Source organism: Ursus arctos, unplaced genomic scaffold, assembly GCF_023065955.2.
Source record: "Ursus arctos isolate Adak ecotype North America unplaced genomic scaffold, UrsArc2.0 scaffold_6, whole genome shotgun sequence".
NCBI classification, from domain to species: Eukaryota; Metazoa; Chordata; class Mammalia; order Carnivora; family Ursidae; genus Ursus; species Ursus arctos.
The window spans coordinates 48,381,138-48,400,165 of record NW_026623078.1 but is presented as its reverse complement, the minus strand read 5'-3'; the positions used below and the strand labels follow the sequence as shown (position 1 = coordinate 48,400,165).

General features: G+C 38.4%; 1 protein-coding gene across 2 annotated transcripts; it reads left to right on the top strand.

Moving 5' to 3' along the window:
* Window positions 1–195: 195 nt before the first annotated feature.
* MTERF3 (mitochondrial transcription termination factor 3) lies at window positions 196–18,875 on the top strand. 2 transcript variants are annotated; one of them, XM_026495691.4, is made up of 8 exons: window positions 196–288; window positions 3,019–3,358; window positions 4,825–4,977; window positions 9,627–9,816; window positions 13,821–13,968; window positions 14,345–14,416; window positions 15,578–15,739; window positions 18,578–18,875. In XM_026495691.4, exons 2-8 carry the CDS (start codon window positions 3,034–3,036, stop codon window positions 18,770–18,772), a joined length of 1,245 nt encoding a protein of 414 aa, XP_026351476.2. In that variant the 5' UTR covers window positions 196–288; window positions 3,019–3,033; the 3' UTR covers window positions 18,773–18,875. The 2 variants fall into 2 exon arrangements, with proteins under 2 accessions (XP_026351476.2, XP_044238620.2); XM_044382685.3 differs by lacking the exon at window positions 196–288 and adding an exon at window positions 343–1,052.
* Window positions 18,876–19,028: the final 153 nt, after the last annotated feature.

Sequence of the window (19,028 nt, the reverse complement as noted above, 5' to 3'; positions counted from 1 at the left end):
TCTTCACATTCCCAGGGGACGAGGTCTCAGGGAAGTGGCGTGCGGGAGAAGGGAAGCTGTGACCCCTGGCTGGCTCTTTCCTCCCGCACGCCGCCCGCTCTCCCCCCGCGCAGCCTCGCAGATGGTCTCGCCCACTCCGGCCGCAGTCCACGTGGGCGAGGGAGCGCGGCGGCGCGGGCCGGCGGGGCTGGCTGACCTGTGGGCGTGAGGCGCAGCGGGACTGTCGGCCGGGCCGGGCTAGCCTTGCGGCCACCCCCAAACAAACCGGGAGCGTGGGCCTCGCCACAGGTAAAGCGGGAGCCGCCGGAGCACGCGGGGCGCGCTCCTGGTGGCGTTCGGGTCCGGACCCACACGCGTCCAGGCCGCGCCCGGGGCCTCATTGGCCCTTGGGTCTCGGCGGCCCAGTCGGAGGCGATTAGTTTAGTTTTGTTTTTTTCTGTGGCCGACGAGACGAAAAGGCAACCATGCTTGTTTATTAGCGCCTTTTGCGGAGGCCGCGGAAGGAAGCCTAGCGTGTCAGCTGGCTTCCTGCGGAAGTTCGCTAAGGGGACTTGCAAAAATGGCCTAGGAGGGGCATGTAGCATTCACGAGGGGCCCCGATTACGAAGCCATCTTCCTATCTCCTCCTTTCATCTCCTGACTTCACTTAATTAGCCTCAAAGAGGTAGAAATCTTGAACCCTGGAAAAACAGTACTTCAGTGACAATTCCTATTCCTGGCGAAGAACTAGAGCAAGAACCTAGTATATGATATTTTAATGGACTTGACAGAATCCTTTAGGGCTTTTTTCTTTAATCTTACTGATGGAGTCGTGTTAGATTTACTGTTATCACCACGCAGGGCTTTTATGCACGTCTGCAAATGCCTTACCCGCTTTTGAATACTGAGTAGACAAATGAATTAATCATAGTTGCAACTGATTGATTTCCATCCAACAGACGTTGGAGCAGTGCAAGTCCCTGGGCTAATGGGGAATAGTCACTGGGACGGTGGGTCCAGAGATAGGATCCAGCCCTGCTCGGGTGAACGAACAATTCATCAATTGTTAAGAGGTATATACAGCAATGAAATGATGATGTAGAGAGGATACTGCACTTGTAAATACAAACAGGATAAACATTAGTTGAATGCATAAAGGTCTTTTAATGAATACGGATGGAATTCAGAAGTTAATTTTCGCTATATGGCAGGAGTATTAATTTGAGCCTAGGTAGGCTTCACAGTGAATGTGGGATTTCAGAAGTTTGCTTTGAAGTAGGATGAAATGTTTAGACAAACTTAGAAGTCAAAATATTTTAAAGCTGATAGGGACCTTAAGAATCATATTATTATATCCATAACTTTTTCAAAAAATTGTTAAAGAATAGTTATTGAACCCGCATCATGGGCCAGTTTGCCCACCACCACAAGAAACAGTCTTGTCAACTAGCACAACTGAGGTCTTCTGGCTTCCAGTTTGCTCCCTTCTGACTTTGTGCAGAGAGGTTTGAGGGAAAACCTGACAGATATGGCAGATCATTTCCTGCCAGAATTTAACAAAAAGCACCTATCCCACAAGGCTGTTGTGCATACTTATTTCCTTTCTAAAATCATTTCAGAATGATAGTGAGACTTTCACTTTTATAAATCTGTTTCAGGAGACTTCCCTAAATTACAGATCTCCAGGAGGAGGTTAGACATTCAATATCTGGTCTAATTCTGAGCATAAAACAAGCTGAATTCCAGTCTGTAGAAAAACAAGTAAAAAAATTGTATGCTACAATTAATTCAGCAGAAAACATTTAGATATGGATGTGTAATCAATAATAATACTAATGGCTAACATTTGTTGAGGATTTTCCATATGCTGGACTCCATGCTGTGTGTTATATGGATTATTTTACTTAACATAAAATTATATGCATCAAATCTTCTCTTCTAATTAAGCTGTCTAAATATAAAATTTCTTCATAATCCTGGAGCTTAAAGTATTAACAGCCTTTCCTTATAAAATCTTTTTAAAAACAACACATTTTTGGTAAAATATTCGTGTATTCTGTACTGGTTGCTTATGTATTTCTGTCACTTCATTTTGCTCACTAGTTTTGACCTTTTGTTTTTGAAGGCTTTTCTTTTTCTTTTTTTTCTACAGCCAAAAAACAGAATATTTCAAAATTGGTTTTGTTCAGTTCCCTTTGGAGGAACAGCTTTATCTGAAATAATCAAGAGTGTTCAGCCCTGAGGATTAACCAAGAAACAATCTTCTAGATAACATTGATAATATTTAGGACAGTGATAATTTATTTAGGACAAAGTAGATTTCTTCTTGTTTTTTATTTTGTGAGTAATGTATAAACATAAAATGCATTTGCATAATTCAGTGTCTTGATCAACAATCTGGTTCTTAAATCTCCTTTATTTATTTATTTTTTTAAGATTTTATTCGTTTATTTGACAGAGAGAGAGACAGCCAGCGAGAGAGGGAACACAGGCAGGGGGAGTGGGAGAGGAAGAAGCAGGCTCCCAGCAGAGGAGCCTGATGTGGGGCTCGATCTCAGGACCCTGGGATCACGCCCTGAGCCGAAGGCAGACGCTTAACGACTGAGCCACCCAGGCGCCCCTTAAATGTCCTTTAAACCAAATTTCAAACACTTAATTGCATCACCTTATTTCCTTTAAATATTAAATTAACAGATATTGGGTTCAGCTGTAATTTGAACATTTACAGATTCTTGTTTTAAATGGTTTTCTTATACCAATGGTTTTGCTTTTTTTTTTAATTGTAAAGCAATCTTTATTTTTCCAGTTAAGAAGTTTCCGTCTTTTGGTTTGTAACTGGGACTGCCTTGTTTTTGGCTTTTCCTGTGCTTGAGTAATATCTGACTACTCTAATCATCTAAGTTTCTTAAATATCTTTTAATTAGAAAAAAGATTTTATCATTTTATCATCTCCAGTTTATCATTTTTTTTGTTTGAATACTGTTCTAAACATTTAAGTAAGTTTCTCTTTTTTGATGCTTATATATATTTCCTTTGTAGGCTACTTTAAGAAAAATGGCTTTGTCAGCCCAACAGATACCCAGATGGTTCAATTCAGTTAAATTGAGTAGCTTCATTACAGCTACACAACTCAGAAAACATTTTCAGAGACCAGGAAAAACATTGTTGCATGGCTTTTCTGCTCAGCCACAGATGTCCTCTGACAATTGCTTTCTCCAGTGGGGATTCAAGACTTACGGGACTTCCTCCTTATGGAATAGTTCCCAGTCTACCAACTCAAGTAGGCAAGAGATTGGTTCTGCCCAAAGTACTCTGCTTCCTTCCGTGAATGAACAGACACAGAAGACACCCAACTTTGATTCTGAGCTATCTCTAGAAGGTAATTCTGAACTTCCAGAAGAGTCCCCTTTGCCCCACTTTGGTAGTTTGAACAGGTTAACTGTTTATAGTCTGTTAGCCCATTTCAAGTCATACTTTGTACCAAGTAAGAAAAAGAACAATGCCAGTTCTATTCATTTACTTATTTGACTAAGAATAAAAGGTTTGTAGATTAATATATATAATATTATGTTATAGTTATATTTATAATAGTTGCTTTCTAAATACTTTATTATTTATTTAAATTCTTTATAAAAAATTTTCAGGTGGTGATTAGGTTTACTAGGGTATAGTTTATCCTAATATGATATTCCTGGTCAGGATATAATTTTATCCAAGTAAAATTCATCAGTTTTGAGTGTACAGTTTTATGAATTTTGATAAACACATCTAGTAGTGTAACAGCCTCCACAATTAACAAACCAAAAAGAACACAAATAGAACACCCCAAAAAGCTCCCTTGTTATTTTTAGTCAGTCCTCTCTCTCCTATGCTTCTTCCTATTCTAGGAATATTCTCGTGCAAGGAATATTTCACCACAATGACGTAATGTTAGGTTAAGTAGAATATGGAAGAAAGACAGCAGGGTCAAGGAGGGCAGGGAGTAAAGACTGGCTATAAGAAATAAGAAACGGTAGTGATTAGAAGCAAAAAATAGAACAAAAAAAAAATCATAGTCTTAATTCTTTAGCTTAAGGGAGGTTACATACCGCGTTTGGTTTCAACAAAACAAAACCTCAGAATCGAGGCTGTGCTAGAGAGGGTCACGAAGTCCTTTTAAAGACCTACTTGAGGGGCGCCTGGGTGGCGCAGTCGTTAAGCGTCTGCCTTCGGCTCAGGGCGTGATCCCAGCGCTCTGGGATCAAGCCCCACATCAGGCTCTTCTGCTGGGAGCCTGCTTCTTCCTCTCCCACTCCCCCTGCTTGTGTTCCCTCTCTCGCTGGCTGTCTCTGTCAAATAAATAAATAAAATCTTTTAAAAAAAATAAAAATAAAAATAAAGACCTACTTGAGCATAACTTGGAGGAAAGGGGATTTCATCAAAAGACATTTCAGGATATAATGACTTTAACTCATACAAATCGGGCTGGTAGAATATGTTGTACTTTGGGCCACTTTAACAAGCTGTGGTTGAATCTATCTCAAAAGGTACTTGAAGGTCAGTTGATCTTTAGCATCTCACCTGTTGATTAAAAGTGACATAAAGGAAAGGAATTTTGTGTAGGACCTCCTCCTTATGAATAGAAACTTACCAACAGGTTTTTTGTCTTGGAGGAGCAGTAGTTGATTTCTCTCAATAGTCTTAGCCTTACCTCTTAGAAGGTAGAAAATATTTGAACTTCGCAGATACTTAGTGCTGAAATGATCCCAAGATTTAAAAAGAAGCAAACTAGGGAAGAGGTTTAGCTTTAGGTGGACAGACTGGAGAGCTGACCGCCTCTGTCTTTCTGCATGTCTGCCTTCAAAGCACTGGACGACCTGCCTCCAGTGTCTCCTTTGCAGCCAGTTTCCGAGGAGGAGGCCGTTCAGATTATTGCCGACCCTCCACTGCCCCCAGATACGTTCACACTTCGAGACTACGTGGATCATTCTGAGACTCTGCAGAAATTAGTGCTTCTAGGTAAGTCTCAGCAACCTGCAAGTACTTCTTGAGTGTATTCCTCATTTGCTTTTTTGCCTTACTTTGTTCAGATCAGCATTTTTAATCTTTATCAAGATGAACAGAAGTCAAATAGTGTGAAAAGGCTTCTAGTGAAAAACTGTACTCTCTGCCCCATCCTTCCTGATCGTCATGCTATTCCCCAGAGGTATCTACTTAACTTTTTACAGCTCTTTCTGTTTGTAGTTGATCTCTGTTTATGTCATTGTTTGTGGTGCTGTTGCTTGGTTCATCAGTTTTAGCCATTGGTTGATCCCTTGTATGTATGCACATACTTTTCCCCTATTCAGTTTGCCCCGCATAGTTATGGTAACAATTTTTAGATGAATCATCAGTCGGCGATTATATTATGACTGTAAATATCACTTGCTGCTCTCTGGGACTGTTTTCCTTCCTGTACAACTTTTCATTTTTCTACAGTTGTTAATAACTCTTGTTTTTCCTTTGATTAGTTTTATTTCTAGGGCTAAATTTTCCCACACAGTAGCCTGTCCGGACAGTGTTTCCTGCAGCAAACCCTACCAGATGAGGAATTCCTTCCTTTCCGCCCTCCCCCTTCCTCCTAGAGCCCACTATCCCCCTAATGTGGATGGTTTCTGTCTAGGCCTGCTCTGTAACTATTTTAGCTTGTTGGCTGGGAGGATGCACTTGGGTCTGGATAGTTGAAGACAGCCAAGGGATCTCACTGCAGACTTTTTACTTAGTCCTCTCCTGTTCAGTCCAACACCTTATTGCAGCCATCTGCTTCTCTCATTATCTCTGAGTCTGGCACATCTCTGATTTCATTTTCCCAGATGATGAACCTCCTTTCCCCCGGGGGATTGAGAGGAACAGGGTAGATAAGGGATTGTCTCTCAAATTCATCTGCTTCTCTCATTCTCCAGTCACCGCTGTACTTTAGGCTCTCATTTTTCGCTGGAAAGTTAGGAGCTTCCTAACTTGATAGTCGTCTTATCAGCAACATTGCCATGATGATCTCTCAAATACCAGTTCTCTTTCTAAAATGCCGATCTGACTGGAAATCCTTCAAAGCCTTCCCGGGACGCCAGAGCTCTGCCTCGTCTGGCCCCTGCTTACCTTTTCAGCTTTACTGCTTGCCCCTCCCCTCCTTCTGTTTGGCCAGCTCTGACAACTGGAAAACTTAGTTCAGGTAACTTCTGAAATGTCTTCGGTGACCCTCCTCTGGACCCTTACATCATCCTGACTTAGTTCCATTCTAGCACTAATAACAATATTATAGTTGTTTACTTCTCTGTTCTGTGCAAGTTACCCAAATGTGCAGGGAATGGCCTTTGTTCTCAAGAAGCTTCAAGTCTTCAGAAGTGTCTAAATATACATATATAAGAATAACTGGACTATAAGGATGAAAGGTAAAGTGAGAAGTGCTACATAAGACATACAAAGAAAGTGTTCTGTGGTTTCAAAGGGGAGAGAAAGATGACATCTGCTACAAACAGGAGAGCCAGTCACCTTCCTTCTGGAACAGCTTCCCCAGCCTTATGATAGGTGTCATGGCTAATACAAGATAAACAGAAGACATGGCCCCTGCCTTTAAACAATTTAAAGCATAGTTAAGAGTTTTGGGAATATATGTTTCAGCCATTCCTTCTCTGTATGTTGATATGTCAACAGCACATCTTGGAAGTGACTTAAATGACAGTACCTTAGAGGAGCCATGATTGCATTGTCAGATAGTAATTTTGAGGACCCACATGTCCCAGTGCCTGTCTGCTTCTCAGCTCTACTTTCTGCCTTTCTCTGCCTATTCTGTATCCCAGGAGGCCAGCCTCTATGCACTAGAGCTCCTTTGCCAGCTGGCTTCTGGGCAGCTTCAGCCAGCGGGAGGCACTTGCAGGAGGAGAGGGAAGGCAGGTGGGAGTTCATTTTTTTTCCCTGTCCCCTCCTTGCTTTGGGTCCTCTAACTGCCTCGCTCCATGACAACAGCTCCTACTGAGCAGCCCTTTCTTAATAGCTTGCAGTTCCCTCTGGGATCGGGTAATACTTTTTGCTCCCTGTCTCTTTAGCACTAGGGGTGCCCTTGTTCGCTCCCTCAGCTCTGTCACACCACTGTGTGAAGTCCCTTCAGTGAAGGTCTTTTTGTTTGCACTTTCTAGGGCAGTATCTGCTGCCTGCCAGATCCTGATGGCTACACTAAATATGTGTAACCATAACTGAATACAGTGGTAATAATTGTAGTTACTGAATGGATAAAAGCAACTTAGACTGTGGTCACCCAGAAGTTAGAGGCGTGGATTACTCATTTGTTATATCCCCAGAGCCTAAGAGAAGTGCCTGGTCCATAGTGGGAATTCAGTGACTATTTTTTCAAGTTAAAGAAATCTTGAGTAAGCCCAAGTGATTTGTGCTGACAGCAGTGTGCTCTCCTGATGAGATTCTGCTCTCCTATTGCTGTTAAAAGGCAGCTTTTCAGGATTTCTGTTTGAGCACAGTCAGGGTGTGATGGCTCATGCTGAGCAAGGCACTTCAGCACATGTCAGCTGTAATAGTAAGTTCAATTCCAAGTCTAAACCCTTCATGTTATTTTTAAAGCACCCCTTCCCACATTTATCACAGAGATCTGAAACGAGTTTCTGTCTTATTTATGTATCTATCCATCCAGTAATTTATTTTTTATAAATATTATTTTAAAATTATAACAGAATTCCATCGAGTGTTAATAATGCAAGTACTTTAAGAGAAAGAACTCTCACCTTCTCTACATACCATTTCCACTTTCCAGAGGTAGCTTTTCCCACCTTTTTCTATGCAAATCCATTTATTACAGAAAGCCATACACGGGTTTTACATTTTTATGTAGTCAGGCTTAATATTTTTAAAATTGTTTTCTTCTACTAGTTTTAGAGTTAGTACAAATTTAAATTCTTAATCTTTCTGAAATTTTGTATCAGATATAGAAGGATTTTTTTTTATTTAAGTAAAATTGACATATGTTACATAGTTTCAAATATACAACATAGTGATTCAATAGTTCTATACATCAAGCTCACCATGATAAGTGTAGTAATCAGAAACAATTATTTTTCAAATGTATAGTTAGTGGTCCCATTATGTTGCAATAAACACTGTATCTTTTCACCATTAATTTGAAATGCCATTATTATTATATGCTGATTTTTTTATTTTATTCATTTAGTTGATCCTGGATCTGTTTCTGGTCTTCATTCTGTATGTGTGTTTGTGTAATCTATTTTTCTAGTCATGATCATCTTATATCAATGCCTGTTTACTATCAAGAAATTTGGGTTTAGAATTATGTTTGGATATAATAATATATGAAATTATAATTGATTTTTCTGGTTGTGTACACCATTAAAGAAAGAATGTTTTTATTTCATTGCTTTTATATTTAAGACTTGAAAGTTGCATCTGGAAATCAGTTGGTGAGTTATTTTTCACCTAAAGAAATATTTTTAAGAATATAAAATTTAGGGGCGCCTGGGTGGTTAAGCGTCTGCCTTCGGCTCAGGGCGTGATCCCGGAGTTATGGGATCGAGCCCCACATCAGGCTCTTCTGCTATGAGCCTGCTTCTTCCTCTCCCACTCCCCCTGCTTGTGTTCCCTCTCTCGCTGGCTGTCTCTCTCTGTCAAATAAATAAATAAAATCTTTAAAAAAAAAAAAAAAGAATATAAAATTTAAGTCTAACCTTAAGGTTTTAGAATATCTTCAAATGTTTACTCTAAAGGTAAAGAATAGACCTTTCCTGTTCATGGTTATCTTTTTAATCAGATAAAAGGAAAAAAATTAGAGAATAAAACGCTCAGTTTTAATGAGAATTTTGAATTACAGGTTACTTTGATTCCCGGCCTAATTAATATTGTCATCTAATTATATCCATAACCAGAGAATACTTTAAAGTAACAACTTGCTTTCTCCCTCTTCTTTCTTTCTCCTGTGCCTTGTCTCACTTACTTAGACTACCTAAGATTATAGGGATATGTGAAGGTCAAAGGTTGTATACTTTCTGCTTTGTTGTATATTTGAGGGCTGTATATGCTCACCTGTTCTCACACAGACATTTCTTGAGCTCCTTCGAGGTACTTGTCTCCATGCTGAAGACCTGGAGATTACAATGAGTAAGACATAGGGTTATTTTTATTCCCCTCCCTGGAGGAGATCATAAATATATCTCGAAAATAATGCTTATAACTAAGGAAATGACAAACGTCAAAGAAGGTAACGATTTGTTTAAAGGGTTTGTTATACTGTAGAATTGCCAGTTCAGCAATTACTGTGGAGATCACTGGGAGCTCATAAGCATTCTTCAAACAATATTCAAGAAACCGTACATAAGGTGATGACCCTAGCTGGGTGGTGACTTGGTGAATTTGTTTCGGGTAGAAATTTAGCCCCAAATGAATTGTTTTCCTTTATATGTGACTTTGACATAAATACTATGTTTTCATTTTAATTTAACTTTATTTCTGCAATTCGTTTAGTTTGAATATATTTAGAAGTTTCTGTTGGCCTGTTCCAGTTCTCTTTTGCACAGGTTGTTGATCTTCATCAGTAATTCCTCGTGCTTTTATGTATGAAGTTTAATGACCTCGCTAAACAGTTGTCTTCAAACAGTATTTGTAATTTATTATAGGAGTGGATCTCTCAAAGATCGAAAAACATCCAGATGCAGCCAACCTCCTTCTGAGACTGGATTTTGAAAAAGACATTAAGCAAATACTCATGTTTCTTAAAGATTTGGGTATAGAGGATAACCAGCTGGGAACATACCTGACCAAAAACTATGCTATTTTCTCTGAAGACCTTGAAAATCTTAAGACCAGGTAGGGCTTTTACAATGATTTTCACATAACCCAAAAAGTGGTTATGAAGGAAATGTATGTATAAGTTATTAAGTCTTAGCTGCATAAGGATTAGCTGATAATGAACACGAATGTTATTTATTTTTTTCTTATGGACTTTCTTTGATCAAGATTAAGGATCAAACAGTTCTTTTATTCGACTTCTCATTTTTATGTGTTCAACTTATTGCTGAGTCAATACTTAACGGGTTCTCTTCAGAAACTGGAATAAAAATTTTCTTTAATCCATTAACAAATGGCTAAATTACCTGAGAGTGCACTTAGAGTTATGAAAGCCTGAACTTTCGTGGATAGTTTTAATTTTCTGGGCAATTTTTGATGGTAGACATCTGACATCCTCTTGGCACATTATTGTATAATTTGCTTAATCATTTCCGTAAGTTGGCTATTTTGGTTGTTCCTTTTTTTTTTCTTTAAAAAGCACTTCCATAAACATCTTTGTACTTCATTCAACATTCAAATAATTTATTAAATCTGTGAGAATCAATACAGGGCGATGAGATAGTATTGATCTGTGAGATAAGAATCCTGCTAGGCATTGGGAACACCACAGAGAACAAGACAGAGCGCCTGTCCCTAAGTTCACCTTTTGAATTTATTATCCTCTCTACTACTCAACGTAAGTCAGTTCTTCCCTGTATTTCCAGATTCACCTAATGGGAGCATGGTTCACCTTGTTGCCCAAATCAGAAATATTGGTAGTAACTTTGGCTTCTCTTCTTTTAGTATCCACATCTGATTAATAAATCACCTATCAATTCTTTTTTATCTCTCAAATCAGTCAACGCATTTCTCTTAATCTTCACTATGAAGATCACCTCGGGTCCCCATTTCACATGAAGATTGCTGTAACAGTTTCCTAACTGGTCTGCCTCTAGTCTCCACCACCAGATGGTGAGCCTCACTGCACTTCAGAGAACACTACAGTTCCTTGAACAACATCAGAGTCCAATGCCTTGTCTGAATTAGGGGGAAAAAAAGGAAACAAAAGACTAGATTCCTTACATTGAACAATTTGGGCTCCTGTATATGCAAGGCACTGAGCTAGACTTCAACCACCTAAGATAGACACGCACACCCTCTCTCTTCATGGACTTACCTTCTGATATAATATAGACAGACTATTACAGGGGAGAGAATGAGTGATTCTAGGACACTCAGTCTGACATATCCAGCTCTGCTTCTCCTCCTGACTGTCTGGAACACTGATCCCTCCCCATTCAAAAACCAGTTTGCCCTATTCTTCAAGATTTATTCAAAGGAAGTGTGCATACCAGGAGGTGGGGATTGTTGGGACCCATTTCAGAGACTGCCTACTGGGCTAATATGATTTTTTTTTAATTGAAGTACAGTTGACATACAATGCTACATTAGTTTCAGGTGTACAAAAGAGTGATTCAGCAAGTCTATACAAGGCTATCTGTAATGCTGTGCTTACCACAAGTGTAGCTACCATCTGTCACCATACAGCGCTATTTCAATGCCGTTGACTACTGCACCACCATTATTAATATCCCCGTTTTCCAGGAGAGGCACGGAAAGGTTTAATAATTTGTCCAAGATGACGTGGATAGTGTAAGTGACAGAGCTGGGATTCAGGCCCAATTAGTCTAACTGCAGCGTCCTGTCTACTGCACCATGCTGTCTCCCTGCTCTTAATTCTGTAAAGCAAACCTAAGTTTAAAGGAAGGTGAAGTGACTTGCTCAAGATCACACATGCTCCTAACACTGAAAGGATATTCTCTCATACACAGCGTAGTTTAATGGTTCCTAAACCTGGCCGATTCAAATTCTGGAGGGTTGCTTTTAATTACTTGGAATTTTTTAATAGGTTTATCCACATACAGCAAAAAATAAGCTTCTACTGTAAGAGGCAAGAGTATGATAATCTTTATTTAATTGAACTTAACTTTTGTCTCTGGTATGTACAGTATTATTTTCTAGGATTTCTGTAATAGCATTGATTTCATATACTTGTTCTCCTTTGAATGAAGAAAATTTCAAATGTATAAAGAAGTTATTTGGTTCTTTGTAAGAATTTTGAAATGGATAATCTGCATTTAATTATTTAAATTTCTTTTGGCTGGGCCTTATATCTTAATTTTTTATTAGAAAAATTAGCACAAGGTAGACAACAGTTTTAACAGTGTTTTAGTCAGATACTGATTTTTGCTGTGACCAAAAAACAAGAGGGAAAGAAAAAGTAATCCTCCTTCCCACTTACTTAATTCCTATCCCTCATCAACTGTCTGAGACCTGTCTGTGGAGGCAGCTACTATGATCAGGTTTTTTTGTTTGACCTGCTAAGAATGTTCTGTCATATGCAAGCATATGTGTATATGTGTGTACAAATACACATGAACCCACGTGCATACAACTGGTAGCATTTATACATGCTGTTGTCACCCCACTTTCTTACCTTAACTGTATATTAGAGAGAGTTTTGTACTGGGACTTCCTCTTCTTCTTAGTGCTAGCATAGTTCATCCTGCGGATCATCCAGTCCCTTGTGATCAACATGGTGCTTGTTTCCAGTCACTGCTATCACAACGAGGCTGCAGTGATTCTCCTATGTGTGTGTATATATATCATTTCGCACATACTGCTATGTATCTGTAGGACAGATTTCTAGAAATGGAATTGCTAGGTGAAATGGTATGTGCATTTATAATCTTAATAGATGTCAACAAGTTGGCCTTTGTAAGGTTGTTTTCTAGTTTACGCTCCCATCAACACCATACAGAAATGCCAGTTTCTCTGTTACCCTAATACAGAGTCATCAAACTTCATAGTTTCGGTTCATTTTATAGATAAAAACAATGCCTCAGTGTTGTTTCAGAAATGACGTTTGGAGGATCTTCTCCTATGTTGAAGTTCTATTTACATCGCCTTATCTATAAATCACATATATCCTTTGCCATTTTAAAATTAAGTCTTTTTCTTTCTTTTGTAAGCATTCTTCTATATTTTAACAAAATTAGTTATTTCTCTGTGACATGTTGTAAATACTTGACACTTGTTTTGACTTTGTCAATGGTTGGGGGGGTTGCCTTGCATTGTAAATTTTTATATAGTTAAATTTATCGGTCTTTTCTCTCATGTCCTCTAAGGGAGTCCCTTAAAGGAGCAGTAGTCACTTACAAAATATAAGCTGTAGTGGTACTTGGTATAGAAATAGCATAGGCATTTGGTATAGGCATGCCTGGGTTCAGATCTCAGCTTCGTCATTAATTAGCTGGTGGTCTGAGAGGAGTTATGTAACTTCTCTGAATCTATGTTTCTTCAGATACAATGTGGAAAATTACCTGGTTCACAGGTTTTTGTTTTTTTACCTTTTTATTTGGTGAGAATTAAACAAGATAATGTCCTGGTATATTTTAGGCATTTAATAAAACCTCCTTTTACAATGTTTATAAGTTTTTAAAAATCAATAATGTTATTTCATAGGCAAACTTTCTATATTTTACTACCTTATTTTGGTTCCCAGAAACTTAGCAGGAAATTTCTCAGTTGTTAACAAAATGCATAATGGAAATCACAGTAAAAATTATTTACGAGTATACATATTCAATAAATTTGCTAAACTAAAAAATTCCTCTCTTGACTTCTGCCACACTTGAGGGTCTTTATAAAAAGAGTTTGGAATCTTATTTTCTTAATTTATGGATTTTCTGTTCTTAGCAAGAGATTCTTAAACAGAAGCTATTTGATTTTTTCCTACCAAGTAATAGTAATAGTAATAGTAATTAACTGAAAAGAGAATCTGTTAGATTTCAGAATTAGTTGGTTTCTAAGTAGAAATGGGAACCATTCTAGAGTTGGATGGGTGCTTGTTTTGCTTTAACTGTATTTGGGCCATTACTATAGAATGTTTTTACTTATCCTTTCTTTTGTTTGTTTGGAAAGTAGCACGACATTAGTAAATGTTAATTATATTTACATGTATTTTTTGTTTGTTTTTCTAGAGTGGCTTATCTGCAGTCAAAAAATTTCAGTAAGGCACATATTGCACAGATGGTCAGAAATGCACCATTTTTGCTGAGTTTTTCAGTGGAAAGATTGGATAACAGATTGGGATTTTTTCAGAAAGAACTTGAACTTAGCGTGAAGAAGGTAAAGAAAAGAGGAGAATTTATATATTTGCATATGAGCTACATTTAGTAACTTAAATCTCACGTTTCTCACAGATGCCTGGCCCATATGAATTCTATAAATGCCTGGTATTTTTGTATAAGAATGAATTATCCTACTAGGTTAAATATATAACTGTATCATTTTATAATATTCCATCAAGTTGGTGCCTTAACTTTTGTTTTCAGTATTTGTTTTTTCCTCCAACAGCATTAAGTTTATGTATTTTCAGGGTTCCTAGCATTTTTCTGACTGGCTCATATTTTGAACTTTAGTTTTGTGCTCCTAGTAATGCCTTGTTTTCCCAAACTAGTTGAATGTGCATGAATAGTAATAATAGATTGTTTTATAACTATAGACTAGAGATCTGGTAGTTCGTCTCCCAAGGCTACTAACTGGAAGTCTGGAGCCCGTGAAAGAAAACATGAAGGTAGGTTGACTTTAAGATTTTCAGAAATCAGCTTCTTTCTTCAAGTGCTTAAGAAGAGGATAGATTTTGCTACTATCTTCTTAAAGAACACTAGATTGTGAAAGAAGTTATTTCTAAAAAGATGGACATAGGAAATGATGTAATAAATATCTAGCAGGCGATACGTTTTAGTTAATAATATGTTCCCATGTTGAGCAGGTGTTACATGTGTGAATCACCTTGTAGACACGGATACCAGTAATCCTAGAGTAATGCATTAGGTGCCTGCGCAATGCCTGGAAACCACATCTGTTGTCCAGTGTGAGACGCCAGCTTAACGTCACCTCGGTGGGAGATGAGATTTGGAGGCTGGATCCAAAAGACTTCTGTGAAGAGACCAGTGGCCAAGCACATCGCTCTCCTTAGAACTGTGCCCACTGCCAGCTCTAATTCTGTCACAGGACTTACCAGACACTCGTTACTGTCCTTCCTCCAAGAGAATAGTATAAAGCCAAAGGCAGCTGACTAGTTAGTATACAAAGCTGTAGTAAGATTTGAAATTATGATAGAAGGCCTATTTTTCTGAGGTGCTTAAAGTCTTTCATGTCCAGTTGTTGAAGAAATTTTTGTTGAGCACCTGCCCATGCACTGTGCTGGGGAGATAGTCCCTGCTCTCATGGGGTTTATAATCTAGTGGGGGCAGCCCCCACTATGGATTGGTAGGGGAGCAGGGGACCTAACACACTATTGGATATTTAGTTTTACCATCTCTGTCTGAAATTTTGACATGTAGTTTTTCCAGATAACATGTATATGCGTGTGCTTGGGAGCAGAGACTCAAAAAACACGTTGAAATCTTAACTGCTGGTCTGTGATGTAGGGCCCGTACAGATAGCCTGACCAGGCCTTCCACATCCACCATTATTTTGTTGCATTGTCATGATAGCTCCTTTTGGTGACCTTCGTGATGATCACCATGCTGTGAGAGTTCATCTCAGAAGAGGGGCTTGAAATTCAGGTTACCCCGGAAGCAGGAAGCTATGGACCCTTGAGGGCATTGGCATAGCTGTCTCCAGATTTTAATGTCCTCTTTTCAAATTTTAAAAGAATCAGTTTGTCCTCTGGCATATTACCAAAATAACTGTTTCCATTTGTGATTCAAGCAACTCTACTTTCTTTTAGGTTTATCGTCTTGAACTAGGTTTTAAACATAATGAAATTCAACATATGATCACCAAAGTCCCAAAGATGTTGACTGCAAATAAAAGGAAACTTACTGAGACTTTCGACTATGTGCACAATGTGATGAGCATTCCCCACCACCTCATTGTCAAGTTCCCACAGGTAACAAGTGCACAGCTCTCTCTGGGAGCTCTCATTGCCCTTCATCCAGAACTGCTCTCTGTGTGCGTAGTGCTGTTCGCTGCAAAAATGACTTGCTGTTTGGGAAGGAATTGGACCAAATATAGTCTGGTTCTGAGATTGACAGTTGTAGTAAGGTCATATTTCTTTTGCCCATCTTTTAAATCAAGAATGCATCTAGCAAATGAAGTTGAGGGATCACTTGTGAAAAGTTCACAGCTTCTAGGGCACACATGTACATCTCCATAGGAGACACAAGTGACGAGTCTGTTTGCCTATGATTGTTACCTATTGCCTGCTGCAATCTAACATATTCCCAATTGTGTTTTTCTCCACTTAAATTTGAAATAGATCACTTCCCTTAAAGGTCCTGTCAATTCTACATGTACTTTTTATTCACAGTCTAAGTCCATTAGTTAGAGGCGCCTGGGTGGCTCAGTCGGTTAAAGTGTTCAACTCTTGGTTTTGGCTCAGGTCATCATCTCATGGGTCCTGAGATTGAGCCCCACAGCGGGCTCTGCAGTCAGCAGGGAGTCTGCTTGGGATTCTCTCCTTCTGCCCCTCCCCGCAGTTGTGTGGGGTCTCTCTCTCTCTCTTTCTCTAAAATGAATAAATAAATCTTTTAAAATAAATAAATAAATCCATTAGTTAATGAGCCATATTGTAATGATCTCCTACAAAAGCATAAAACAGTTCTAGTTTGCCATTGTGCCAAAGCCATATTTATATTTTCCAAGCTAATCAGACTTTCCTGTTCTTTAGCAAGTGACATTATCTGCTTGTTCACAAGAATGTTAACTCTTTGAAAGCAGAGAGCCTGTCTGATTTATACACTGCTGGATTCCTAGTGCCTGGAACTGTACCAGGACATTTAGTAGGCACTAAATAAATATTTGCTGAACAAATGAATGATTGAATTTCATCAAAGTCATCCTTTCTTTCCTGTTTGCCATGTGAATAGACACTCCATATTTACTGGATAAATGAAAGACTGAATTTCATTAGAGTGATCCCCTACTCTGTTTTCTACATGTGTTCTTGATCTAAAGATAGGCAAAAGAAATTTGACTTTAATATAACTCAGAACTAGATTGCATTTGGTACAGTTCCTTCACAAATAGCAATGTTTATTTACCTATCATACTTCACTATGAGGAGGCCCTTAATAAAGAGCTTTTCTGTTTCATCAAATGTATTCATTATTAAAAGTGCAGTGGTACAAATTTGGCTTATTGGAACAATTGTAAAGTAAGTGGTCTTCAACTAGAAAGCAGTAACAATTAGTTCTCCCCTGGGCTGTTAGATAATTCAGTGACACAGCATAAAATAATCTCATTTGGGGATACAAAAGTCAATCAGACATGGTCTGTATGCTTGTGGAATTTGTGATCTAGTGTGGAAGACAAGTTTCTAAAATGTCATTGATTTACATAATGTTAGAGTCTTAACCAGATAGACTTAGTTAAGTCTAAGTCTACTGTAACCTAGACTTAGGTAAGTCTTCTGTAACATAGACTTAGGTAAGTCTTAACCTTATAGAGCTTATTAATTTAATGTAGAAGAGGTAGGAAAATCATACAAATAATGATAGCTACTAAGTGCTCACTGTGTGCCAGCTCTGTCTTTACTGCTTTACTTGTATGAATTCATTTAATCCTCACAACCACCATATGAGATAGGTACTATTATTATCCCTGTTTTACAACTGACGAAAGTGAACATAAAAGGATCGTCGAAAGGTTACCCAGGTAATAAGGGACAGAGCCAAGATTAGAACTCTGGCAGTCGAGTTTAAAAAACCATGCTCTTAACTAGGATATGAATGCTACCACTCTAAGAACTGACATTTGAGTTGTCAGTAGAATGAGTGGGGTCTTCCAGAAGGATAGAAACTTTCTAAGTCTACTAGAGGAAACTATAAACTTGACCAGATACATCAAAATCACTTGTTTAAAAAACACAGACTATTAGGCACCCCAAACCCTTGCTTTTGGGAAGCCCACTTGTAGAACTGTGACTTCCTTATTGGGATTCTCAGACTCGTAGGGGTCTGGCTAATATTGTTAAAAAAAAAACAATAAACAAAAAAATGGAAAAATATTAACTGACGGGACTGGGGGGGAACTGAAAGACTTTAAATTTTTGGCTGGTGCTTTAAAAACTTAGTGGTATGAAACAAATTTTCTCTTGCAAATAACGGTTCTGGTTGGCCTATTCCTGATTCCTTTTTAAAGTTGCTGCCACTAACGCTACATCTTAAGAGTTTTAACCCCAAGATGGATAAGACGTGCATTCCCTAGTTGCTCGCCTAGAGACCAGGTTCATTTCATTCTAATACTAGGCAGGGAGAGGGAGCAGGCAGGAATTTTACAAAAAAAAAGGAAGCTTCCATAGATTGTGAAATCTTACAAACTTTTGGTGCCAGTGGATCTTGATTTCTAACTTTGGTTCTCAAACTTGACGGTGTCAGAATCACCTGGAGAACCTATGGGCCCCATTCAAAGTTTCTGATTAAGTATTTTGGGGACAGAGCCTGAGGATTTGCTGTTTTAATGTCTCCTCCATCTGGATTAGCCAATGTTCTTTGCCTACAGTATAGCCCTTAATTACTTTATAATTGTTCTGTTAGTTCTTTTTAACCATAATCTCTTAGCAGAAGCTATACGGGCTAAACCCTGTGACATTTATCATAGTTACTAAGCATGTGGTCAGTACTTTATAATTGTTAGCCTAATTAAAAATTTTAGCAAAATAAACATTTTAATAGTTCATCTTTCAGTGCACAATGTTGTTTTTAAAAACTTTTTTTTTCTTTTTTAGGTATTTAATACAAGGTTGTTTAAAGTCAAAGAAAGGCATTTGTTTCTTACCTATATAGGAAGAGCACAATATGATCCAACAAAACCTAACTATATCTCTTTGGACAAGTTAGTGTCTGTGCCTGATGAAATATTTTGTGAAGAGATTGCCAAAGCCTCAGTACAAGACTTTGAAAAATTCTTAAAAACTCTTTAGTTTTTGATGAGTGTTAAAATGTAATAATGTAAAATGAATGTGGATATGAATGAATGATATATATTTTTAAATAAATGCCTCAGGCCTCCTTTGATGCTGGAAACAATTTCTTGATATTGTGAATTTGGGTACACTTGTGGCAGATCTTTCTTACAAGTTCCTAGTGACTTAATTTTTCTTCACCTCCACCATTTCCTTCCTTCTCGGGGAGGACAGAACTTAAACCACAGCAGGCTGAGAGGAGAGAGAGTCACTT